General features: G+C 40.6%; 5 protein-coding genes and 1 pseudogene across 11 annotated transcripts; 2 read left to right on the forward strand and 4 right to left on the reverse strand.

The window, feature by feature from the left end:
* Positions 1-3872: 3872 nt before the first annotated feature.
* Positions 3873-13591, forward strand: LOC4337588 (uncharacterized protein At5g02240). 7 transcript variants are annotated; one of them, XR_003242313.2, is made up of 10 exons: positions 3873-4104; positions 4339-4610; positions 4705-4741; positions 4918-5015; positions 5154-5215; positions 5499-5622; positions 5863-6048; positions 12942-12997; positions 13071-13160; positions 13247-13591. XR_003242313.2 is itself a non-coding variant. In XM_015781875.3 (7 exons), the coding sequence occupies exons 1-7, from the start codon at positions 3936-3938 to the stop codon at positions 5980-5982; spliced, it is 882 nt and encodes a 293-aa protein (XP_015637361.1). In that variant the 5' UTR covers positions 3873-3935; the 3' UTR covers positions 5983-6052. The 7 variants fall into 7 exon arrangements, 1 of the variants encoding a protein (XP_015637361.1); XR_003242312.2 differs by having other exon boundaries at positions 12942-13160; XR_010741334.1 differs by lacking the exon at positions 13071-13160.
* LOC107280897 (scarecrow-like protein 9) lies at positions 6535-7446 on the reverse strand. Its single transcript, XM_026025556.2, has one exon. It carries the CDS (start codon positions 7444-7446, stop codon positions 6541-6543), a length of 906 nt encoding a protein of 301 aa, XP_025881341.2. The 3' UTR covers positions 6535-6540.
* Positions 10183-12826, reverse strand: LOC9271968 (scarecrow-like protein 9; annotated as a pseudogene).
* Positions 13592-14705: 1114 nt separating the features above from the next.
* Positions 14706-18284, forward strand: LOC4337589 (DEAD-box ATP-dependent RNA helicase 17-like). Its single transcript, NM_001420034.1, has 10 exons — positions 14706-14909; positions 15162-15234; positions 15327-15436; positions 15575-15718; positions 15803-15911; positions 16011-16357; positions 16435-16508; positions 16653-16957; positions 17343-17589; positions 17764-18284. The coding sequence occupies exons 1-10, from the start codon at positions 14792-14794 to the stop codon at positions 18010-18012; spliced, it is 1776 nt and encodes a 591-aa protein (NP_001406963.1). The 5' UTR covers positions 14706-14791; the 3' UTR covers positions 18013-18284.
* A 41-nt stretch (positions 18285-18325) lies between these two features.
* LOC4337590 (uncharacterized protein RAB5IF homolog) lies at positions 18326-20073 on the reverse strand. The gene is made up of 4 exons (NM_001420033.1): positions 19861-20073; positions 19658-19761; positions 18744-18873; positions 18326-18656 (listed from the first exon to the last, which is right to left on the reverse strand). Exons 1-4 carry the CDS (start codon positions 19969-19971, stop codon positions 18618-18620), a joined length of 384 nt encoding a protein of 127 aa, NP_001406962.1. The 5' UTR covers positions 19972-20073; the 3' UTR covers positions 18326-18617.
* Positions 20074-20550: 477 nt separating this feature from the next.
* Positions 20551-24332, reverse strand: LOC4337591 (kinetochore protein SPC25 homolog). Its single transcript, NM_001420032.1, has 8 exons — positions 24030-24332; positions 23403-23468; positions 23183-23329; positions 22901-23014; positions 22567-22656; positions 22343-22471; positions 21617-21843; positions 20551-20937 (listed from the first exon to the last, which is right to left on the reverse strand). The coding sequence occupies exons 1-8, from the start codon at positions 24226-24228 to the stop codon at positions 20926-20928; spliced, it is 984 nt and encodes a 327-aa protein (NP_001406961.1). The 5' UTR covers positions 24229-24332; the 3' UTR covers positions 20551-20925.
* Between the last annotated feature and the right edge of the window lie 1104 nt (positions 24333-25436).

The raw sequence follows: 25436 nt of genomic DNA on the forward strand, positions 1-25436 counted from the left end.
ACCATGAGAAGGGAAATTAAAGATGTATGAGGAGCGATCTAAAGGGCTTATTAATCATACTCCATGTATCGGCCGGCCGGGAATAAACTGAGTAGAGGTGATACATTGATGAGAAATTAAAGGAAATCGATTAAGAAAGGCGACTAATCAATAAAGAGAAACCTCCAATATAATCCGACGCAGGCAAAGGATCGTCGTCGACGATGATCATGGATGGGGTGGCGAGCTAGCTAGTACTCGTCGCGCCAGCAGATGAGCATTTGGATGCAGCGGCGTATGATGTAGAAGCGCGCCCGGTGCTCCTTCACCGTCTTGGTCAGCCGATGCTTTATGTTCTCCGCGGAGTAGCTCCGGCACGGCATCTTCACTTGCTCCGGCGACGACGATGGCGGCGGCGGCGACTTCTTCAGGCCCTTCGTCGTCTTCATCACCTGCTCCTTCCGCACGGCGACGTTGCCGCCTGCAGCATCCTCCTTCGTCTTCAGGTTCTTGCAGGTCTTCTTCATCACATGCACTTCCCTTGCGCCGCCTGCTGCAGCCTCCATAGTCGTGGTGGTGGTGATGGTCGTGGTCTTCGATGGAGAAAGAGATTTGAGGATCGCGACGACGGTGATGAGGTAAGCTATAGCTATAGCTAGAGAGAGCGGTCACTCACACCTGGCTGGGTGTGCCGCGCCTGGGGTCTAAACCACGCGCAGCCACTGCTGACGTGTGGGGCCCACATCGGCCGTCCGAGGATGACGTCCGGCCGAGCCGACCACACGCACGCACGAGCCCGGTGCGGGTCGTAGCTTGCTTGCTGCTTCAGTTACTCTCTCATCTCTCATCTCTTGCTCGCGGCCACGGCCACAGCCACTGCCAGCATATGATCATGTCATGCTGTGCGTGCCTAGCTTTCCAGTTGATTCCAAGAGAGAGAAAGAGAGGAGAAAAATTATTTTTACAAGCAGTATATGTAATGTAAAGTATATATAACGGATGGATGGAAATTGCAATATAATATATATGGCAAATAATATTGTTGCTAGCTCCATCTTTTCCAGCTAGCACACTTTTATTTCTTTCTGCCACAATGAACCTTGTGCACCACAGGATATTAGCTATGGAGAAAAAAACGAAACGATTTATAGTTTTACACTACTTGCTGTCTTTATTACGACGCTCTGATTAATCATTCTTACCTGATCAATGTCGTATGTACACAAACTCAAACGTGCATAAATATATTCGCTTCTGGCCCTGGTTTTGATTTTTGAAATGTTGATGTATCGGATCATATCGGAGATCAAAACAGAAAATGGAATAATGGTCGATGCAAACTAACTTCTATATATTCCACTCAATCGCCAATAGCCAAGACTTAATTAATTACTTAACCAACACTACCAGAAACTGAAATACCCCTGACGGCCGCAATTTTTACTGACGTGTGTGCATACATGTCAGGAAATTGAACCCTGACGGACATATGTCAGGCAAATTTATTTTTCCCCGACAAGCTAGTTCTGACGGTGACATGTCCGGAACTATTTTCCTGACGGGATTTTCTTTATTTCTGACGGGATTTAGCCGTCAGAAGTAATACAATTTCTGGTAAGATACTCAAATTCCCACGTAGATACGCATATATATGCTTGCACAGTAAACAAAGATGAGTATTTATTTAATTTTACATCTCTTTCAACCGTATATATATATATACTCCATCTTGTATAGTTCACTGTCAGAACATACGCATGGTTACACTATAGTTACATTACATTTGAAAGTTAATTTCTTTTTAGAAAAAAAACTTATATTACGGTAGCTTTTTAGATAATTTCAAATTAACCTAGCACCGGCAGTTCCCGTGCAAAACAGGGGGCTAGCTAGCTTGCATGCTAGCCATGCATATATAGCTTTGATTTTTGTTTTCTTGTGCTTTTCAGGGCTTCCAGAAGATGCAGATGATTGTGGAGTAGAATACTCTATATCCTAGCTTGCTGCTTTTGTTCGTTTGTTATAAGCTTTGTATGGATGAAAAAAAAGTTGTTTTTAATTAATTACAGAATGTTAAGAATCTCTCAAGACTCTCAGTAGTGGTATACCCAATATAATAGTGCACCTGACATGCATGTGAAAGTTAACGGATGGATGATATGGATGGATGGATATGATGCTCATGATTCCTTACTATTTGGAGAATTATCTTTCATAATATTCATATATAATTTACATGTTGTTAAATTATACGATTTTTAAAAAAAAGAATTGATGGTAAAAGATTAAAAAATATTTGACTTATAACAAAGCTATAATGGCATCTAATTTAAAACAGAGAGAATATCGGGAATGCGTGGGCCTTTTTTAGGGAGATAAATGCATAGACTTATAGAAATAGATGACTTCATTCATCAAGATTTAAATTTTAGTGTTCACGTATATTACGCATTGGTGTGCACTTTCAATACGATTTTTGGCGAGGTCGAGAGATACCCATGTCGTCCATCTATTTAACCATGTGTTATATATGGACACACACATATGTATGTGGGTATGGGTGTGATGTGTGTGCACGTATTCGGTGTTATGAAAGAAAGAATGCATATAAGTTTTACTTGTCAGTTTCAAGTTTCTAAGTAATTAACTTTGCGTCAACATTATTTGTTGTTGCGATTTTTTTAAAAAAAGAAGCACTATATGAATTTGTATAGAAATAGAGAACAAAATGAAAGGAAAGAAGTAGCGTGAGCTTATAGTGTTTCTTCTTGTAGAACCTGTTGACTCGGGATTTAAGTTACGACTACTTATTTGTTACTAGGGGTGAAAAGAAAGCTCGGGTTCGTGAGCTTAGCTCGGCCTTGGCTCGAGCTTGGTTGGCTTGGCTCGGCTCGTAAGCCAAACAAGCCAAGCCCAAGCCTCCTTTTTAGCTCGTTGCTGAAATGAGCCGAGCCGAGCTAGCTCGCGAGCCGCTTGTTTTGGCTCGCGAGCCTAGGCCATCGTGTGTTTATATTGATTATTTTACTTTATATAGTGTTATTATTTGTCAACTTGAAATTTATCACTAAGATTTTGAAGAATTGAATATAAAAACTTATTTAAATTTTACATGTTGATGATTTGTTTTTACTTTTTTTCAATAATTACAAAATATATATGAATAGGTGTTTCAACAGGAAAGCTTGCAAGCCAGCTCGAGCTGGCTCGAGCCAGGAAACGAGCCGAGCCGAGCTTAAGTTTTAGCTTGTTTCCCTAACCAAGCTGAGCCAAGCCAATCCTAGTTTTTTGCGAGCCACTGCAAGCCGAGCCGAGCCAGGCTTGGCTCGGCTCGTTTCCACCCCTATTTGTTACTGATAGTCTTTCTTCGGAGGTTCAGGTGCTTACAGAAGATGTGTGTGCGTATGTCTGGTTTCATAGCATCGTGCTTCGTAGAAAAATAGAGTAAATTTCATAAAACCCCATCTATTATGATCCAAGTTGTATAAAAACCAAAATAATTTTGGCACGTGATATATAACCTTGGGTATTATGATTCTATAGTTTTACAAAATCACACCTTTAACCATTTTGATTTACTTTTATATAAAAATTTTTAAAAAACGGATGTAACATTTATATGATGGGATAAAATCCTTATAATTTGAGATATGATTGTAAAACTCAAAAATGGTATTGCGAAACTTAAGAACCATAATACCTGAGGTTATATAACACATGCCAAAATACTTGTAGTTTTGTGTAACTTAGACTATAATATTATCGGCGGAGTTTTATGAAATTTAGTGAAATGAAAGGATGGTAAAATGGAACGCAGGGAGGTCCGGCCCACAGGGACATGCGGCCCAGTAATAGAAGAAGTCGATTAGGAGCAGCGGGAAAGCGATAAGGAAAGCGACAGCCATAGCCACTCGCTGCGCCTCCTCCTCATCGCCTCGCCGTCGCCGGAGAAGACAACCATGACCACCATCGCCGCGCGGATGCCGTTTGCGGGCCCACGCCTCAGGCCTCCCTGCAACCTCACCGCCTCGAGGCCGGGTCCCAGGAGGGCCGGGCTGGCCGTCGTCTCCGCCGCCGCCGGTGGCCCGCTTCCCACCGTGCTCGTCACCGGCGCAGGCGGCCGAACAGGTGCAATGTACTCCTTGCGGAAACCCCTCTCATGCCCCTCCTCGCCATCTTGCCCATTTGGTTCCTCGTGTTCATCGAATCGAATCGAATTTTCTTTTTTAGATAATGGAATCGATTTTCCTTGCAAGAAGAAAGAAATCTAGTTTCGTGCACATCTACTCTTGCAAGAATTTGACTCGGTTTTCCCTTTTGCACGCTGCAATTGGCCTCTCTGTGATGATGATGATCTTTCAGGCCAGATTGTGTACAAGAAGCTCAAGGAGAGGGCAGACCAATTTGTGGGGAGAGGGCTAGTCAGGACTGAAGAGAGCAAAGCCAAGATTGGGGGCGCTGCCGACGTGTTCGTCGGGGACATAAGAGATCCCGCGAGCATTGCTCCTGCCATTGACGGCATCGACGCGCTTATCATCCTCACCAGTGCGGTTCCGAAAATGAAGCCTGGGTTTGATCCCAGCAAGGGGGGACGCCCAGAGTTCTACTTTGAGGATGGCTCTTATCCTGAGCAGGTGATTAAATGTATTTTGTGTCACTCACATTTTCTGTATCAACTTGTGCCTTCATTTGAAATTGATGTTTTCTGCTATTTGCTACTCTTTGAAGGTGGATTGGATTGGCCAGAGGAATCAAATAGATGCTGGTAAAACATCTTTGTCTTGCAGATGGATTCTTTGAACTTGTTTCTTTTCAGCTATGCTGTTCTTTAAACCAGTATTATCAATGACTTGTTGGTCTAGCTAGCATAGCTCCTTTTTTTTTCAGTTAATTCATTCCTTGTTCATGATTCGTTTATGTTTTTTCGTCATCTTCATGTAGCCAAGAGCATTGGTGTAAAACAGGTGGTTTTGGTTGGATCCATGGGCGGCACAGATGTCAATCACCCACTAAATAAGTTAGGAAATGCAAATATACTGGTATATAACATGTGCAAAGTCTTTCTTTCTTCTAATTTATTCATCTTTATGTGTGCGTGTTCATATGTATGCATGCATGAGCACATCATATGCACTGTTTACAAGCTCAGAATACTTTAATGTTCTTTGAATTCGCAGGTTTGGAAGAGGAAGGCGGAGCAGTACCTAGCAGACTCAGGTCTACCATATACAATTATAAGGTTGTAAAGCAAGACATCTCTTGAAAATATAGTTGTGATTTGTGAAATGCACGTTGTCTTGCAGTCTACATAATTTTACTAGCACATTAGCTTTCTAGAACATGGTTTCACCTTTCTTCCCTATAGCTATAGGTGCCTGCAGCCTGATCATAAACTCAAACCTTATGTATGTCTGTCAGGAATAAAGAACAAACCCTCAGTGCAGTTGAAATCTGGAAGAATTATTGTAACTTGAATCAGGAGATTGCATCGACATACTCTTTTCATTTTGTTTTTAATGCAGGGCTGGAGGATTACAGGATAAAGATGGTGGTGTGCGGGAGTTGCTTGTTGGGAAGGATGATGAGATCTTGAAGACAGAAACAAAAACTATTACCAGAGCAGATGTTGCAGAAGTTTGTTTACAGGTACCTTCACAACTGTGGATGACATGTTACTGTTCATAATCTCTGCTCGGTGAATTTTGCATCTACCATGTCTGATGTCTCCGAGAACAATGTTAATCTACCAAAACGTTATCTATCTGAAAATGTTAATTTACCAAACATAAAGGTTGCAACATTCTCTGCTTGCACATGCCATGTATTTTTATATCAAGTGCTGATTCTGTTGCCTAATCCATCTGTGCCTGTTCCTTTCCTTTGCAGGCCTTGCTATTTGAGGAGGCAAGGTTTAAGGCATTTGATCTGGCATCAAAACCTGAAGGTGAAGGAGTACCTACAACTGATTTCAGGGCTCTTTTTTCGCAAGTTAATAGTCGCTTCTAAGAAGTATAATCTGTCAACGAGGCACAATATTTGTGATGGAATAATATGAAGTGTGTATTGAGTGAGGTTAGTTTCCTAGCATATATGCATTTTTTTTGTTCATCCTTGTATTAGTAGGCAGTTGATTCTGCATATATTTTTAATTATCTGTGATCTTTTTGTTACCTGGTACTGTTTTGAGAAAAAAAAAGTTCGCTAATTGCATACCAATATAACAAAGGCAGTTACTTATTACTCAATCATTCAATATCTTCAAATCATTTAAGAGAAATACAGATGATTGCTATAGTAATGCATTCACAGTAAGAGTATGTTAAGAGCAAATTTAGTTACCCACCCCTACCGAGAACTCCTTGTTCGTATTAATTGGAAAAATACAGAGAGCAAACATAAGTCGGAAAACCAAGCCATCTTCCAAGATCATCTCCAATATCCATCAACACAAGAAATAAATTGCAATACTTAGAACCCTTATGCTGATGATTGCATAACTAGCTTTTGAGAATATTGGAGACTGATTGAGATCTGCTTTGGTCTTTCTGATTACCACATGATCACCTAGGTTTCCACTTTCCATGTTGACAGTGCCTGTATTATCCTCCCCTTCCATCCCTGCAGCAGCCAGCCACTATCTTCATCAATTACAAAGTCTTCATGATAAAATTCCTTGTAATGTACTGATCTATTCAGAATGGCTTGATTAACAGGACGTTGCTTGAACCCAGCCCTGAGGATCCTCATTTGCCACTGTTTGTAGCTTTCTGGCCTCTCAATCCTTTCTGCACCTTCGCATGCTACAGCATTAAGTGCATCATTCCCAAAGAGATCCTTCTCTACCAATATCCTTGCTTCATGGTTCCTAGGAACATTGTTGTCGAGCATATCAAAAAGTGATGAGTAATGGAATAAAACCTCTCTGAATCTAGTCAGAAAGAATGGGGAGCTGTACAATCCATTCACAACACCAAGAATGAAAACCTGCGGGTTCATCCTCTTCATCATGTGTAGTACCCTATCCCTTGCACTATCAATGTTTTCTGTCTCATCACCTAGCTTTCTCATTCGTGACATGCAGTTGATTATGAGTACCTCATCCTTGTCAATACTGAGATCCTCGATGCAGATAGTTTCCCATCTTGAAGCAATGCCATGATACTGGAAAGGTACGTTGAACATATTTGCATACTCTGCCAACCGCTTTCCAGTCTCCTCAATCCTTTCATGAGGGCGAAAACCAGGCTGGGGTACATCTACACCTGTGATACGAAGCTTAGGGGGGCCACCTTCTCGCTTTGCAAGTCGCTGAATTAGACATGGCCACTGAAAGCCGAAGAGGATGCCAAAATCAACGATATGCAATGTTGTTTTCCCCTCCAATGCATCAATGATGGTTTTGTTGGAGAAGTAGTATGTTACCATCTCAAAAGGGCATGCTACAAAATATAGATGATAGGCCTTTAGCATGTCTCTGGTGCTCGTTTGTTTCGCCATCAGTTTTTCGTACATTTGACTCCCAGTCCCAGCCAAGCGAGCCTCGAGGCCATCTGCAAAGCAGTTTGCTAGCCTCTGAGAACCATCTCCATCTGGCAAAGCGTGATGCCTTATTTTCCTCAGTAGCTCACTAGCAAAGGGATGGTTGTTAGATGCTATCGCTTGTGCACATTGGATGAGAAGAACACTGAGATCTATTGCCTCTTTCTGTTTCTTCTTACTACTGTGTGGCTTCCTTTGCCCTTTTCCATATCCTTTGCTTTGAAATTTCTTTGGGTTGTCGCTTGCTTCTTTTGCCATCATTCCTCTAAGGTTAGCAACTTCACCAGGGAGCTGCCTATTGCAGAGCAGAATACTATCAAACATTTCATCCCGTATTGTTTCACTAGTGGAGATGGCCATATGCTTACTGTTCCTTGCTTCCATCAACTCTATGTGCTCAACATGAGGATCATGAGGATGATTCCTTATTTTGTTCTCATGCTTGCCCTTCTGTTCTGTTGTCTCTGTTGTTTGTTTGCAAGCATAAAGACCATTCTTCTCTGGATCATCCACCAACTTTTCAATATTTGGAATGAACCTCTTTGCTTCCTCAACACCTCTCCTGAATTGCAAAGCCAAACGGTCAAATTCAGAAGACCAGTCGGTGGTTATCGAATGCGCATCCTGTGACCCAAGGAGATCACTAACAAAGCTACCACTACATGCCTGTTCATGATAACTGCTGCTACCATTATCAGGGTAATCTGCTTGACTGTCACCGTTAATTGCTGTCTCCTTAGATGAAGATGGGTATGCCTTCCCAAGAATATCATAGAAGGGCTTCTCTGTCGCCTGAAGTGCATCCTGTCCTTTTTTTATGCTGATCTTTTCATCAATATCCTCCTCCATCAATATTCTGTTTATATAATCAAGAGTTATGTTTGAGTTGGTCTGACAATACTCAGGGCTGTCCATTATGCTAGACCTGCATTGCTTTAAGCTTCTGAAGCAGAAATTTGTGATCTACAAAAGAGCAAGTCAACCTTTTAGAAGGGTTTCTTTACCAGCCAATGTCTTTTTTTTTTGCCTCTCAAAACTTGCTAAAATATCAAAATAAGTCATAGATAGGATAATAGGATAAGTTCAAGAGTTCTTTTATGGTCCTGAGAGGTGCCACGCTAATTAACAACAGGAGTTGCCAATATGAATGAAAACATTAAAATTCGGAGGTACTGGTACCTCCCAGGACTGTAATCAGCAAAACATAGTTTTTTGCCTAGATAAACTGACATGTAAAACCATCTCTGGCACCCAATTTTGAAGATTGTATGCACTACTTACCTGCTATGTAAATCATACTTTTGACATGGATAACCTCCAAACTCTGGAAGACACCTTTTGTTGAGAAAAAATGTTGGTGTATCAAAATGTAGGAGTTGGTAACTTGGTATACCAACTACACTGTAGAATATATCCCAAATATACTTTTTATGATGTATACTACTATTACTGCTGTTACCAATTGTTAACAGCAGCAAGAGAGATTACATCAGTATTTACCTAGCTTAATGATGTATCTGGCCTATGGTGAGGAAGGAGGGAGGTGAAAAACTGGGGACTTTATTTTGAGCCATTGAGAGTAGTGGCATTGTCCAGTCCTTATGAGAGGGGCTGAGGCTCCTTAGTTGTGCTGATGGGTGAGCTTTTCTTGTTGATGTGAAAATTGTTTAATGTTCCTCTTGGTCTTTATTTCTTGTTACTTTCTTGTTGACATCTGGCTGATTAATATTAGGGTTATTTCTTGTAACCTTCTTCTTGACACTTTTCTGATTTATAAAACATATAACTGTGACATGAAGGTAACAGATCATATTCCAAATGGCTTTCTTGTGATCATTTCTGTTACAAACTAGGCACCATTGTCATTCATCCAGGCTGGGCCTTTTGGTTCAGTTTGGACACATAGATGCCCCCAATTATAACCAAAGAGAAGGATGTGACAACTGATAAAAGGACATCATGTGCCCAGGAAAATGATAAGTAAACTGGAAATTCTAAAGTTATTGTCTAACTATTTAACGTATTGTGCTATTTACTCTAATCCCACGTTAAACAGTAACCGGCCATTGGAAATTTAGAATACAATCAGTAATCTAACTTAGGAGTAAAAAAAATATGAGAATATGAGAACTAAAAGTTATGAATATAATCTAGAAATTGTACTTCCAAGAATAATTTACTGGTATACAATGAAGTAGTTGTTTCCAGCCAAATAGTTTGCTAATAGATGGAAAGAACAATTGCATGTCACTGGAGCACAAACAGTCTCTTGTTTAAGCTGTATGATTCCAGCTATTCATTGCTTGCAGCTTTTTTTGTCTCCTTCTCAGGTATTTAAAATTATTATTTTTGCTTCCCCATTCACATGCACTTAGATGTTGCACTATTACAACCTATTATGCATGAAAGAACAAGGGATAGACACATTGGTTTTAGAAAACAACAGTTTCACTACTAGAGTAGTTTTCTATTACACATTTACACTTTGTTCTGAAATAAAACAAGAAGACTTTTAGTATGGTCCTTAGGGAGGAACCTTGAACTTTCAAATAGTACATATTGTTGAGATGGAAGGACTGGTACCTCCTTCAAAGGTATAAAAAAAGTATGTTATACACTTCGTTTAGTTTAGTTTCTATATATGCTCATGTACAATCAAATCAATACATATAAAGGATACATATATGTTCATTTATTGTGTTTACGACTGTTCAAGTAGATACAGAGATTGGCAGTTGCCTATACACCTTTGAGCACCATAGCATATGTACATGAAAAACTGTTTGAATCTTACTGATCCAAATATGATTCATTTGGCTTCCATGTGGATATGGCATAAATTACTCTCCCTTTCCATCCTTGTAGTAGCCAGGCACCATCTTCATCAGCTACAAAGTCCTCATGGTAAATCCCTTTCTTCATATTTATTATCTCTTTCAAGGTGGCTGGATCGACAGGGAGCTGCTTGAACCCAGCCTTGAGGCACCGTGCTTGCCACTGCTTGTAACTTTCTGGCCTCTCAGTCCTTTCTGCACCCTCGCATGCTATGATGTTAAGTGCTTCCTGCCCAAAGAGTCCCCCCTCTATCATCTTCCTCGCCTCGTTATCCCGTGGAACATTTGCATCAATCATGTCAAACAATGAAGAGTAATGGAACAGAACCTCTTTGAAACGTGTGATGAAGAAGGGAGAGCTGTATGATCCATTGACAATACCGAGAATAAAAACCCTTGGGTTCATCATCCTCATTATTTTCAGCACCCTATCCCTTGCGCTATTCATAGATACCATCTCATCACCAAGATTCTTCATCCTGAACATACAGTTGACTATGAGCACTTCATCCTTGTCAATGTTCAGGTCCTCAATTTGTACGGTTTCCCACCGTGAAGCAATGCCCTGATATTGAAAAGGCACCTTGAACAAGTTTGCATAATCAGCCAACCGCTTCCCTGTCTCCTCAATTATTTCACAGGGGTGGAAACCTGGCTGGGGCATATCTATACCTGTGATCCTAAGCTTGGGTGGACCCCCTTCTTCATTTGCAAGCCGCTGAATCAATGATGGCCACTGAAAGCCAGTGCAAATGCCGAAATGAACAATGTGCACCTTTCTTGGTTGCTGCCCCTTTGATGCATCAAGAATAGTTTGGTTTGCATAGGCGAATGACGCCCTTTCGAAAGGGCAAGCTGAAAGGTAGAGGCTGTAAGCCTTCAACAAACTCTCAGCACTGGTTCGGCTTGCCATGAGCTTGCGATACACCTGGCTCCCGATCCCAGCCAAGCGCGCCTCCAGACCATCCACCAAGTAAAATGCCAACCTCTGGTTACTATCTCCATCTGGTGAAGAATGCTGTCTTATCTTCTTCACTAGTTCACTGGCCGAAATGCGGTCGTCAGCTGCTACTGCTTGTGCACAGTGGATGAGGAGATTCCTGAGATCAACTACATCCTTCTTGAGTTGTTTCATACCCCGTAATTTCCGTTGTGCAGATCCTCTGGTTTGTCCATTCAGTGAATTCTTGCGTGCTTGCTTCGTCATTATTTTTCGAAGATTTGATGCTTCGGCGAAATTCTCCACACCATAGCAGAGCAGAACCCTGTCAAACATATCATTCCGGATTATTTCACAGTAAGTGATGGCATAGCGTTTGCTGTTCCTCCCTTCCAAGATATCCAAGTCTGTGGTGTAAGGGCTGTGCCTTTGATCTGTCAACTCAAAGATTGCATATCTTTTCTTGTCTCCTACTTTTGCCTTCGTGGTCATTTTTGAAATGGAGAGCCCCCGGTCAGTGTCCAAATCGATCACCAACTTATCAATAATTGGAACAAATCTCTTTGCCTCCTCGGCACCTCTTCTAATTTGGAAGCCAGGGATGCCAAAGGTAGAAGTCCAGGCAGTGCTTACCAAGTGTTGGTTTGGAAGAAAAAGACTCCTGCCATAGCTATATGGACTCAATGGGGTTGGCAAGGGCTGTAACATGTTGAAACTGGAATGGCTACTATGGTACCTATTATGATAATTGTTTCTGCTACTGCTCTCATCAGGCGTATCTGGTTCATTTGCGCTATGGAGTGCTAGCCGGTTTAGCGATGGTGGATATACCTGGCCAAGAATATCATAGAAGGGTTTCTCTGCAGCCTGAAGAGCAGCCTCCCCTTGGTGCAGGTCAACCCTCTCATCGACGTCCTCCATCAGCACCCGACTTATGTAGCAAAGGGCATCGCTTGATCTGATCCTCTGGTACCCTAGACTAAGCGCTGCATCAATCTGAAATTGTTGTTGTCCAAGATTACTTTTGTCATTGCAAATCCCAGGGATGGTGACTGCACCTGACAAATACGTTCTTGATCCTGTGGTTGGCTGGGAAAACAGCTGCGGATCGCTGGGGCTGTAGTTGTACAAGCTGAGTTGCTGCTGGGAAGAACAGGAAGACCCATCATGTGGCTGTTCTGTTTCTGTGGTGGTGTATTGATTGTCAAAGGGAAGCTCAATCACCATTTGTTTTTTTTTTTTTTGCCACCTGAAAACTGAATGACAGATATATCCTGTCCCACAGCAAATGAATTCAGTTTGTTGTCTGTAAAAGGGAAAGTGAAGCAAGTTTTGCATGAGACAGATTCTGAATTCTTCTTCATGATCACGGATACTCAAAATTATGTTCAGCCTACTCATTTGGTAGAATTCAGAACATTTGCATCCCCAAACCATAGAAGGTTGTTTATAAGAGGGAACCGCAACCAGTTAGCGCATTATTTCCTCACCCTTTTTTTCTTTGGAAATTCAGCTTATAATTGATTCGGTGTGAACTTCTATGAAAACAAGCAAAACTATGGTCTCCAGTAACAAATTGAATTGTGTTGCATAAATTACACAACAGTACACCTGAAGTACTCGTTTCTAACATTCTGAATGTTGAACTGCAGGAGGCTCCTGATGGAAGAGCTCAAGAACATTGTTGTCTGCTAATTATGGAAAACAGGCAAGTAGTTAAAGTAGACAAACACGCACCTTACTTATCAGCAGTTCCAATTCAGCAACAACATCATATATAGGTTCCTTGAGACACAGAAGTGAAGGAAGAGGGGCATGGGCCATGTTCATTTCAGATTATATAGAGATCATGTTGTCCCCATGAAATGAAGGTGGTTTTCCAATTTCGGTAGCTAATGTTTGGTAGTGAGACCAGTGTCGATGTAAACTAAAATCTTTGTATGTATCTTTCTTTCAGGGTTCAGATTGCTCCACCGTTTTTTGGGGGGATATTCTTGATGCAATATAAAAAAAGGCGAATATTAGGGATGGCTTGATGATCTAAGGCTCCCGTACATGTTTTTTGCGAGAAAGTAGCTAGCGAGCCCAGCTAGAAACAATCCTTCTTCTTAAGATAATGAGCTAGGAACATCCTTTTATTTGTCCATCTGTAGTTAACTACAATGCCTTGGCATCAAGAATCTCCAATCAAGAACACGTTCACACTATAATGTGTCTAGCAGCAGCTAGCATCATTATCCTAAAAAAATTTAGCTACATACATAAACATTTAAAAGAGTAAAGTGTATTGCTGGCACTTAAATTTGTTCGTCTTATCTAGGTCCTTGATATTGTTAAAGTGTATTATTTTGTTCTCAAATTACCATGACATCTTTGAGATCCTATATGGCACTCACGTGTCAAATTACCACGACACCTTTGAGATCCTATATGGCACTCACGTGTCATGTCACACGGGTGTTAACTCATTTTCTTTATATTTTTCTCTTTCCTTTTCTTCTCTTCTTCGTTCCTACTCGTGTGGGAAAAAAATGAGAAAAAGAAAAAGAAAATTTAGGACCGGAATATCCGTGTGGCATGTCACTTTAGTGTCCATGTGGCATACCTTGTAGGATCCCGAAGAGGTCTTGGCTAGTTAGGACCGGAATAACACACTTAACAAGCTTGGGGATTTAAAAATACATTTTAAGAGTTTGGAGATCTGGGATGTCATTGATAAACAAGTTTAGAGATCGACAATGCACGTTCGTCTTGTTTAAACAAGACAATTCTATTTTTAAGATAATAGAAGCTTAATTGAGCTCATCCAATTACATCAAAGTGATATAACTGTATTGAGAACACTCTCGGACTTTGCATAACTAAGTTATGCATAACCAAAATACACACAATGTGGTTTTAAAGTGAAAGCAAATACAAAACACGGGGAGAATTAAGGGCCATCAATCTTAAAACTAATAAATCGCTACCCACGTTTCTGGGTAAAAAAAAAATTCCATGCTCCAATCTCTAACATGCCGCAGTAGTAAAATCAATCTCGGTTTACCATATGCTAGCGACAGAGAAAGCATGGTTAGTGTAGCTGTCTACCCATTTTACACTTAGCTTCACTCAATTGGACAGTCTACTGGTGACATCGATGAACTTACATCCAACAACATACTCCATCCGTCCTTAAAAAACAAATCTAGAATTAGATGTGACATATCGTAGTACTATGAACCTATATATATCTAGGTTTATAGTACTATGATGTATCCTAACCGGTACTAGGTTGATCTTTTATAGGACGGAGGGAGTATATACTATTTCGCAGAGCACACACTGGGAAAAAAAAAACTAAAACATTAAATTTTGGACCGAAAGACTAAAGCATTTACGGCCCAAATAAGCAGACGTGTGTATCCGGCCCACTTAAAGGTTGGTTGGTCTCTTCTTCTTCCTCCTCCATCCCCTTTGCCCTCCTGCTGCGCCGCCCCAACTCCGGCGCCGCAACAAAGCCATGGCCAAGAAGCTCGGCAAGTCGCCGGTGGCGAAGGAGGAGGACAAGGAGGGGCTCTTCGCGTCATGCTCCTTCACCGACCTCGGCCTCCACCCCACCCTCTGCGCTCACCTCCAAGGTAGTTTTTCCCCTTCGACAAGCCATGGCTGGTTGGTTCTTGGATCGAATTTAGAGCAGACCATTACCGAGTTGATGTCAAAATTTTACTATTCTCCGACGCCTCTGACTGATTTTATTTTGTTATCTCGTCCAACTTCCGTGACAAGTTTCACAGCATGCTAGCATAGGGTTTATGAACGGAAATGAAGATATATATATTCTTTTTATTATAGCTTGGTAATCAAACACTTTGGTCGTCTCTTTGATTTAGATAAGATGGGCTTCCAAGCGCCAACAAGAATCCAAGCTCAGGCAATTCCAGTCGCCATGTCTGGACAACACATGTATATGCTCCTTTTTCACAATACCATAACTCCTTTGATTCAGAGACTTCTTTTTTTTATTTACATTTTGTTTTTTGGACTGTCAATTGCAGGCTAGTGAAGGCAGCAACTGGTACTGGCAAGACTCTTGCGTACCTTGCACCAATTGTTCACCTTCTCCAGATGAGGGAGCCTCGTGTTGAGAGAACTGATGGAACTTTTGGTAACAATAACTTCTTGTGATCTGCTTATGTTTCTTTTCATGCATTCTTTCATTACCTATGTTTTTCGTATATCCACCATCCATTTGTAAAACTTTTTCTAGCTGTGGAGACTAACCCTTTGCTAACTCTTTTGATAGCTCTGGTACTTGTACCAACACGGGAGCTATGCCTACAAGTTTATGGGATTGCACAGCAGTTGGTGCATCGTTTCCACTGGCTTGTCCCTGGTTACATAATGGGTGGTGAGAACAGAGCAAAAGAAAAGGCAAGATTGCGAAAAGGTATATCTTGTTCAAGGACATATTTTGTATCTCATTAAATATACTTTTATATAGCATCATATATTGAGGACATGTTTATTGCAGGAATATCAATTCTAATTGCTACTCCTGGGCGTCTTCTGGACCACTTACAACATACGTCATCATTTGTCTACCCAAATATGCGTTGGATAGTTTTTGATGAAGCTGACAGGTCTGATAGCCATACATTCATTACTCGGTTTACCCTATTTCTTAGAAGGTTTTTAAGTGAACATAACTCTTTATGTTATTGGTGCTCATATTCTTGCAGCATTCTTGAACTTGGTTTTGGGAAAGCACTAGAGGATATACTAGAGCACTTGGGTTCAAGGAATGATACTTCTAACCAAAATAAAAACAAAATGGAACCTATGAAAAGGCAAAACCTTCTGTTATCTGCAACTCTCAATGAAAAGGTGAATCGGTTAGCCAAGATTAGTTTGAAGAACCCTGTGATGATTGGTCTTGACGAACAGAACTCCAGTGCCCATGGGAAGAACCACACTTCTCTATTATCTGATGATGAAGAGGAAATACTGGAAAAGCACAACGTTACAGTGGAACAAGCAGTTGACGATTTCAAGCTTCCTGCACAGCTTGTTCAAAGATATGTTAAAGGTAGCAGAAAATTGCCTCCTTATATCATTTTAAGTCATGTTTTCCCTTTGCTCACTTAGTTTTTATATTTCATTCAGTTTCATGTGGTTCAAGGCTCGCGATTCTTCTTACCATTCTTAAATCTCTGTTTGAAAGACAACTGTCTCATAAGGTAAATTCTCTATATCCAGACCAGAAGCTGCTTCGGTTTCACTATGTTGTAACTTTTCCACTTCAAGTTTTGCTTGCCACCAATAAATACTAAAAGTCATGTGAGTTAAACTATTCTGCGTTTGTTTGTGTCTTCTTTTTGCAGGTTGTTGTTTTCCTGTCAACATGTGACTCTGTAGATTTCCACCATACAGTACTCAGCCAGCTTGAGTGGAGCCCTGGCCTGCAACTGGATACGGATAAGAAGCAAAAGTTTATTAGCTGCAAAGTGTTCCGTTTACATGGGAATATGGACCAGGATGATCGCAAGAAATCATTTCTGGGATTCAGTTCTGAGAAATCTGCAATTCTTGTATCTACTGATGTTGCTGCTAGGGGCTTGGACTTTCCAAAAGTTAAATGTATCATACAGTATGATTCACCTGGGGAGGCTTCTGAATATGTTCACAGGTACCTGAAGCATCTCCCTGTCTAAAACATTTATTTGTAGGTTTCTGATTTATTGTTTCCAACATAGTTATAATTGTATTATTTGATTGTATACGAACAGACAAAATGTATTGTTGCAGACTAAAGCACTTTACTCTTTACCTGGTTCCTTTTTATGTGGTAGTATTGTTCATTGATTTCCTGTTACATGAGACTGTTTTTGTCAAAACTCTGCAAAGTTTTTAGTCTTTTGAGTGCTATTCTGTCATGTAATTTCTTGTGAAGATGTTAAGGCATTTGATGTAAGCTAAGCTATAGAGACACTTTCTCTTGTGCTTCCCTTTTGCTATTTATGTTCTTTTTTTTGTTTATTTCAAGTATCAGCAACTTTATTCGTTTATTTTAGGGTTGGAAGAACTGCAAGGATTGGTGAAAAGGGGGAGGCTCTCCTGTTTCTCCAACCTATTGAAACCGACTACTTGAGAGATCTAGAGCTACATGGTGCATCACTTACAGAATACCCCCTCCAAAAGGTTTTAGACAGTTTTCCTGTAAATGGACAGAGGCTTCACAAAAGGAAGCAAATATCTTTAGATATGCATCCATGGATAATGTCTTTACAGAGAGCATTGGAAAGTTTTGTCACATCCGAGGTAATGTATAGAACACATTTTCGTTCTGTTTCTTGGTATCATATTTGGCTACTCATGCACAATGAGATAAATAGTGCACAAATATGATTCCGTTGATCGTCTATTGTGAATACCATGAGCTTTTGACCTTTTGCTGATCTTAGCAAATGCATTGTCATGTGTCCTCTTATCCAGGACACGACGAAGAAGCTTGCAAGAGATGCCTTCTGTTCTTGGGTGCGCGCCTACACTGCCCACCGAGGTGAACTGAAGAAGATTTTTATGGTCAAGAAGCTCCATTTGGGGCATGTAGCTAGAAGCTTTGGGTTGAAGGAGCAACCCTCCTTGTTGGGAAGGTCACACCAGGTGCAACTCAAGAAGAGGAAGAAAGAACAGAAGCGCGAAAGGCCTGCAAAAAGGAGGAAAATCCCGGCCAAGAGATGAATCTCCATAGCAGAAATGCTTGTAACTCGAAAACTAATGGTGGATCATGATCCACTCCAATTTTGTGGAACTAACAGCCGCAGCTTGAAGGTGAAAACATTGACCCCATGAAGCTTTCATGTTTTGGCCAGAAGCCTAGAGAAGAGCTAGTGTACTGCCTGTAATCTGAAATGTATCAAAAGACACAGAATGTTTTGCTCAGTTTGGGATTATCTACTGCTCTGCTAGTTACCCATTTTAATCAGAAATATAATCCATGTGTTTCTTCCTTACGATATTGTTTGCTCAAAATATTATCCATGTAAAAACTGGATTTGTTAGAAAGGCTTATTGGCTGGATGCAATTGAATGATACAGTACAAATGTTCTAACTCGGTAAGCACGTTTTTCAGACAAGCAATGTTCTACCTCATTGAGTTAAAACCATACTATCAAAATTACATTGGGACTCTGAAAGGAAACAACATTACTGCCTTTAACGGTTTTCATAATACAAAGTTTGCTCTAAATGGCCCCCTTAATCTACACTGTTCTGGTGATTCCTTCCTGACCAAACATGGTGCACAAACTTCCATCCATGGGCAACATGTCATCAGAGGAGCTTCTCAAAAGTGAACCAAACTGTATATGAGTGTCCATGAAAGCTGCAGCAAAAAGAAGCAAATTCAGTTTCGAACCAAAACAAACGGAAACAGGGTAGTTACAGAAATTGGTTATGTTTTTCTTTTTACCAGGAAAAGAGTGAAAGAGGCAAACATTCCCTCCTGAAGTAGTGCTCCATGGCCTCCAAAGTCTTCCTCATCAATCTTCAACAGGTATGCATAGTACCAGTAAACGAGCCCAGTAGAAATAGTCACAAACCTGTGTACAATATATGTCATATGTTAAGAGGAACATATCAAAAGCTCAGATGCTGGTATTAATTAACGATCTTTACAGAGTTCACTGTGCCATACAGAAGAAAGAAAACAGTAATTACTGAAAGTATAATAATGAAACAATAATTACAGTAATTCTGTGCAAGGTATTGCTTACTAGTGTCATATAAACAGAAATAATTACTGATAATTCTGCATAAATTTTCAGGGTACTCAGCTACCGACAGGTTCGATAATCATGCTTGCAATGTACTCCAGGCCAAATTAAATTGTATTGCCAAAAGCTCATCTTAAGTGATACAGCACATGAATCTAAAGAACCTAGTAGCATTCACAGTTTCACACACTAATTATACTAAATTCAAGATGGATGTTTGCGCATGCTTGCTTATAGCTTCAGGGTCTTCTAATTATCAGCAATTAAAGGTTCAACGCACAGTTAATCTTCACCGAAGATAACCTAAATGCATCTAGGGCAGCAGATGTGCACGTATCATCGAGCTAAGATCTTGCAGTTACAGGTGTCAAAACAACCAAAATCCACACCAAAGCAAAAGGTGGATTTTGTAGACAATGACCTCCTGTAGCGCAGATCCCAATTCCCAACTAAAAAGCAGAAAAGTTATTAACATATGATAAATCTGATCCCCTATCTGCACTACAATTGAACTCCTCAATGTGAGGAAGAGACTCAACAAGACACATCTGACTACAAATCCACGAATCCAGCATAGGGCGAGATGGGATTGGAGGCGTGAGCAACTCACAGTGCGATCCAGATGGCGCCGACGAGGGGGACGGCTCCCCAGAGCAGGCCGCAGGCGAGGCCGAGCACCTGCCGGATCCAGTGCACGGCGTCCAGCAGTTGATCCTTTTGCAAAGGAGAGCCCAGCCAAGCAAGCATCCATCAGGCAAGGAGAATCCGGAGGCCGCCATTAATGGCGGCAAGAAGGAGGAGGAGGAAGTATACCTTGTCCCAGGAGGCCTCCGGGTCGAAGTACCTGGCGAGCTTGGAGTGTCCGGCGCCGCCGTTCTGCTGCGCCTGCGCGCGCGACTGCTTCGACGGCTTCGTCTTCCTCATCTCGCTCGGCGGCGGCGGCGGCGGCGGCGGAGATGGGATCGCGAGGGAGCAGTCAACAAGTCTATGGATGGAGCTGGTTTGGTTGGTGGCGATTTTGCAGATGCCTCCTTGGAAAGTTTGGATATTGCATTTACGTCCCTACTAGTGATGGTCGGCTAATGATTGGTCCATCATTAACATGTCATCTCATTACGTGCAAACATAGAAAAATAAGAGTAAATTTTATAAAGCTGTAACTTTAGTGACAAAACTATCAGTTTGCTGCAACAATAGCGTCGGAAATTATCACAAAGCTGTAACTTTTACGTTATATTGTCACCTATATGTACTATAGCAGCATATAACGTAAAAGTTACAGTTTTGTGATAATTTCCCACGCTATTGTTGCAGCTAATTGAAGCATGTCACTAATGTTGTAGCAAACTGATACGGAGTAGTTTTGTTACTAAAGTTATAGTTTTCTGAAATTTACTCTAGAAATAAAAATAAAAAGCTCTTTATCAAAGCCTAATTTCGAGCATGAGAATTATTCCAGATTACAAAATTACAGAGTTTCAATGAATTTTCTACTATGGATCATTGGAGAGCAAGCCGAGAGGACACATCTTTCACAAAATCAGTGGGCGAAATTACAGCAGTTCACCTCTTAAAAAAAAGAGAGAGAAAATCCCATAATAACACTATAACAGTTCAGTACATTGGATAGAAGTACACCATGAGATCACTGCTCGCTAAACAAGCGATTCATTTGATAAGGGAAGTACTAACACACAACGCCATCAAGTACAAGATCTGACAAGATAATTTGAATCATACATACAACCGGCAATGAGTTCCCTGACAGTTGATGAATTATTTGAAGATATTACTTTAGTTACTTTCTTGGATCTACAATGCTTGATCAGTTAAAGAGCCAGTCTGCTCAGGTGACAACAAATTGCCTCAGCTGACAACTCACCTGATTCCCTGCAGGAACAATGTGAAAATTGTCAAGATTCATTATCCGCCTTTCACTGTGATTAGTAGTATCACTTATCATTCATGCATAGAATGCAAAAAAATAAATAAATAAATAAATAAATAAATAAAATCACATATCCATGTTGTTGTCTGCCTTGAAATATGATACATCATGCACATAAATTTGGAATGCTCGAAATGTTATGGATAGGATAATGGCCCGAAAAGAACTTCCAATAAGCATGGTGCAAAATTCAGTGACAGTTGTTCATCTAAGGAATTCATATGTAAGATTGCAGATTGCAATTCTTCCTGACAGGGTACTAACCCAGTAGTAAAAACCATCCTTGACTAGCCTAAAAGGTGTAAACCTCAATGATCATTCGTACCAAGTTTTGAATCGCCTGAATGCAAAGTTCACAAGAGCCTAGGAAGGAACCAGCAAAGCCCTATTAGGCTATTACTACTAAAAACTCAACTTGTGCAAAAGAGCAAATGTGCATCAAAGCAAAAGGGCATATTGCCTCCATGAATATGCATAATCAAAATGGTTCTCCCACTCAGCTATAACATCTGTGGGAAGTGAGTAGAACATTCTAAACTGACACTTGAGCCTCACTGCTATTTTGGCTCCTCAAAATATAATCAGAAACTGGAAACAAATTTTAGGAGAAGAGATGGTTACCACAAAATGTGGGGAGCGCCGCACAATAGATACCGCAGAACCAGGAGATGCTGCTGATAGGGCAGCAGCTCCTCTTTTAGAAGGTAGATTCCGCCCCTTGTTCTTACTCTGAGAAAGACTCTTATCAAGAACATTTTCAGTTCTAGAGTCAAGTGGCATTAACATTGGAGGTGAAACTGGTATAGAGGAAGCATCTGGACAAACAACTGAACTCATGAGAAGACCTCCTGCGGAAATCAGTTGCACGAGTTAGATTACAACCAAAAAAAAGGAAGCCTGTGTGCATAAATATGGGAGCAAACAAAGGATCGGTACTATGAGAAAAGGGAGGATGAGAAGTCATGAAGGGAGAGAAAACTAGTCATGTCTACAGTGCACATTATGGCCAGTTGCACGGCAATGCAGCTGGAGCTGAGTACACAGCGGCTTGGAGGAGAGTCGTAATTTTCCGTGAGATGGCTGTTAAGTGTTAACAGGGAAGCTTATGGGTAATGCTTAGGAGTAGATCAATTACATAGCATATTTATGTGGTTCCAGTACTTGATGGCAATCATGGCATATCTGTAGTTTGGTAATTAGATCAATCTGCTAAGGATATGGCATATTTAAAAAGGCTATTGTGCCACTTGGGTTGAGGACACCTCAGTTAGGACTAAAGGCCCTATCCCCTAATCCCTACCATGTTCATTGCAACGACAATTCATACTGACAGTTAATGTTCAGTACCATTCACAGTAGCAGCCTCAGCCTGGAACCTTTCTCTGACGATTCTTACAAACTTGAACAGATCGTTAGTGAGGTTCAAATCCTTCATCAACTCTTCAGAATCTTTTATACTTGGATCACATTGAAGTACTGTTGTTAGGAAAAAAAAAGATAATGTCAAGTACAGCTCAAAAAATCAAGCATTCAAGACACTTGGCCAAGTTTCATGAGGAACTTCAACTCACAGTTATATCGATCTTTGGCAAGCTTTAAGGTAACCGAGTACTCCTTATCAGGGCTTTGCAAGTCTATTTTGTTGAAGATGAACTTTACACCTTGAGGAAGAACAGGGCAAATGCCATGAAAGATGGAATTGGCATAATTTAGGGGCGATTCCTTATATTCCTCAGTAAAGTTCACTTCATCCCCTATGTGCCACTGTTGTCCCAATGACATGTGGGCTTTAAACCCACGAGTCAGTGAGCTGATAAGTGGCATATAAAGGATAAGATGAAATTTAAAAGGCATAAGGAATTTATCCCATAATTTACTTGAACATTGAGCTGATTCATCACTCACCTTCTCCTCCAACAACCTGGAAACCAAGGAACTTGCTGTACCAGATTACAGCTTCTTCTATTTTCTTCATCCGTGTTTCATCCTCAATAAACTTTGCTTCAAGAGCTTCAACAGCTGCCACAGTACATGAAGTATATCACTATCGTATGAACACTATATGTGCACAGTTCAAGAAAGACATTTTCTAAGACTAGCAATATAATGTTTTGAAAAACCTTAAATAAGCCACAGCAACAAAAAAAAAAAACCCAAAACATAGCCCTAAAATGATAGGTAAGTTACCCTCGAGGTGATTCGATATGACTGCAGCATGGTGATCTCTCTTGTTCCGCTGATCTGTAACCATGCCCTCAAGCTTCTCATTTATAGCCGCAGTGCTTGAAATCGTCTCTTTGGTAAGTTGGTACTTTGACTCCTTGCCGGCCTTAACTGTAAATACAGTTTACACCAAGATTTCAGGCATACCATGAACCATTTGGCAGCGAAGTGCAGTTTAATTTACCAGACAATGCTTCTGCAAGACCATCTTCCAAATTCCGCAACTGAAGGTTGAGTCCACTCAGTTCCTCTGCACCATCCAAAATGTTATGAAAATAAATGCACAACAGAAACACAAATTTTATCGTCGAACACCCTTACAGGAAAAAGACCATGGACACCGACTGGCAATGATCAATGATCACTATTGAGGTGCTAAAAACGCAGGGGATAACAAGGCGGACAACCCCTTCCCATATGGCTTACAAGGGATATATAAAGGAGAAATGTAGGAGCCCTAACAGATAAAAGATTAGAAGTCCTACTAGGAAACTATAAGAGAAAACGATAATCCTGTAATACAAAGTCCTATTAGGAAACTCATCGGAATGTATTGCTAGCTGAAATTCAGCAATATTTAACACAAAAATTTCAGCACTCATCGGAGGGGAAACCGGGTAGAGTTACTTCAATTCACTCAAATTCAATTCACATTCAGTACCAAGTACCAACCACATTTTCCAAATAAAATAAAATCGAAGATACATCAGACACGCGTCCAAAGTTCATTTCGCACAAAAAAAAATGGGGGGTGTTTATTGAAACGAGAGAGATTGAGGGGGTGGGGGGAGGGATTAGGGGAGGGCGTTGCCTTGGCGGGAGATGGTTTGACGGGCGATGGAGCGGGAGGAGAGAAGCGCGGCGCGGTAGTTGGCGGAGGTGGAAGCTTGGCGCTCCCTTTCGACGGCCATCCCGCGCTGGTACGCCGCCAGCTGCGCCGCCATCTGCCGGCACAGCTCCGCCCCTCCTCCTCCTCCTCGTGTGCCGGCGGCGGTGCCTCCGGCTTCCATGCTACCAACTCCCTGGGCACTGGCGGCGTCCGGCGTCGGCGGCGGAGGGATCGGCGGCAGCCGACGGTGGCCGGAGTGCGGGTTGAAGTGAGGAGTTCGAACCCAAAATTTGTGAGAAGAAATTTCTCCTTTTTGGTCTGAGAAAGAAGAAGAAGACAAAGCGGGATCCATTCCATTGTGTGGGCCTTTTTGTGAAGCGTATTGGGCCTCATATTGGGCTTAGGCCCAGATCATCTTGAAGAAGAGCTGTGCTTTTACCCATTTTGAAGGCTAAATTTGACCATATTTTCTCCACTTTACTCATTTGACTCTACATTTCAAAAATGAAGTTATTGTCTTATCCTATTCTCTGAAGCAAGTTAACGGTGTTGAGACTAGAGCTCAAGGTCAAAATGTCATTTATGCCCTTGCTTATTTGACACTACTTTCTCACAGGTTCTGTTCATTTGGTTCAATTTTGTGCCCTTACTGTGTAGTATAAAATTTGTAATGAAATGACATATCTCTGGCAGTTTAACTGAATTTGACATATCCGTGACAAAGTTGACTTAGATGTCACAAAATCTGTGAAATCTAAGTGAAACAAAACCTATTATATTGTTAAACGAATAGAAAAAAGAGCCTCCACGTTCGCTCTCATGGCCTAGAAATTCTCACATTAATCGGAGAAAAAGAAAAAGCAGAGTCCATATAGAAATACAATTTAGAAATAGTTGAAATTCAGAATTAAAAAATAAGAAATATTAGAATAGGAGACTAGAGTCCATATAGAAATACAATGTTGAAATAGTTGAAATTCGGAATTAAAAAATAAGGAATATTAGAAGAGGAGAATAGAGTCCATATAGAAATACAATTAGGAAATAACTGAAATTCGAAATTAAAAATAAGAAATATTAGAAGTAGAGTATAGAGTCCATATAGAAACACAATTAGGAAATAATAGAAATTTAGAATTAAAAATAAGGAATATTAGAAATAGAGTATAGGTCCATATAGAAATACAATTAAGAAAAAAAAAGAAATTCGGAATTAAAAAATAAGGAATATTAGAAGTATAGTATAGAGTCCATATAGGAATTTAAAACTAACTAAAATTTAGAATAAACATAATAAAATTAAAAGTAGAGTTTAGAGTCCGTATAAAAATACAATTTACAAATAACTAAAATTCGAAATTAAGAAAAACATGGGAAGATAAGTTTAAA

Source organism: Oryza sativa, chromosome 5 (assembly GCF_034140825.1).
Source record: "Oryza sativa Japonica Group chromosome 5, ASM3414082v1".
In the NCBI taxonomy this organism is placed as follows: Eukaryota; Viridiplantae; Streptophyta; class Magnoliopsida; order Poales; family Poaceae; genus Oryza; species Oryza sativa.

Excerpts from the sequence above, each read along its gene's own strand:
- LOC4337588 (XM_015781875.3), top strand. The coding sequence starts at position 3,936 with ATGACCACCATCGCCGCGCGGATGCCGTTTGCGGGCCCACGCCTCAGG. Across the intron at positions 4,105-4,338 it reads CGGCGCAGGCGGCCGAACAG|GCCAGATTGTGTACAAGAAG; the intron begins GTGCAATGTACT and ends ATGATCTTTCAG. Across the intron at positions 4,742-4,917 it reads GAGGAATCAAATAGATGCTG|CCAAGAGCATTGGTGTAAAA; the intron begins GTAAAACATCTT and ends ATCTTCATGTAG.
- LOC107280897 (XM_026025556.2), bottom strand. The coding sequence starts at position 7,446 with ATGCTAAAGGCCTATCATCTATATTTTGTAGCATGCCCTTTTGAGATG.
- LOC4337591 (NM_001420032.1), bottom strand. The coding sequence starts at position 24,228 with ATGGAAGCCGGAGGCACCGCCGCCGGCACACGAGGAGGAGGAGGAGGG. Across the intron at positions 23,330-23,402 it reads TCTTGCAGAAGCATTGTCTG|TTAAGGCCGGCAAGGAGTCA; the intron begins GTAAATTAAACT and ends CTGTATTTACAG. Across the intron at positions 21,844-22,342 it reads TGAGGCTGCTACTGTGAATG|GAGGTCTTCTCATGAGTTCA; the intron begins GTACTGAACATT and ends TGATTTCCGCAG.
- LOC4337590 (NM_001420033.1), bottom strand. The coding sequence starts at position 19,971 with ATGAGGAAGACGAAGCCGTCGAAGCAGTCGCGCGCGCAGGCGCAGCAG. Across the intron at positions 18,874-19,657 it reads GGCGCCATCTGGATCGCACT|GTTTGTGACTATTTCTACTG; the intron begins GTGAGTTGCTCA and ends TATTGTACACAG. Across the intron at positions 18,657-18,743 it reads CCTCTTTCACTCTTTTCCTG|CTTTCATGGACACTCATATA; the intron begins GTAAAAAGAAAA and ends TTTTTGCTGCAG.
- LOC4337589 (NM_001420034.1), top strand. The coding sequence starts at position 14,792 with ATGGCCAAGAAGCTCGGCAAGTCGCCGGTGGCGAAGGAGGAGGACAAG. Across the intron at positions 14,910-15,161 it reads CCTCTGCGCTCACCTCCAAG|ATAAGATGGGCTTCCAAGCG; the intron begins GTAGTTTTTCCC and ends TCTTTGATTTAG. Across the intron at positions 16,509-16,652 it reads AAAGACAACTGTCTCATAAG|GTTGTTGTTTTCCTGTCAAC; the intron begins GTAAATTCTCTA and ends TTCTTTTTGCAG.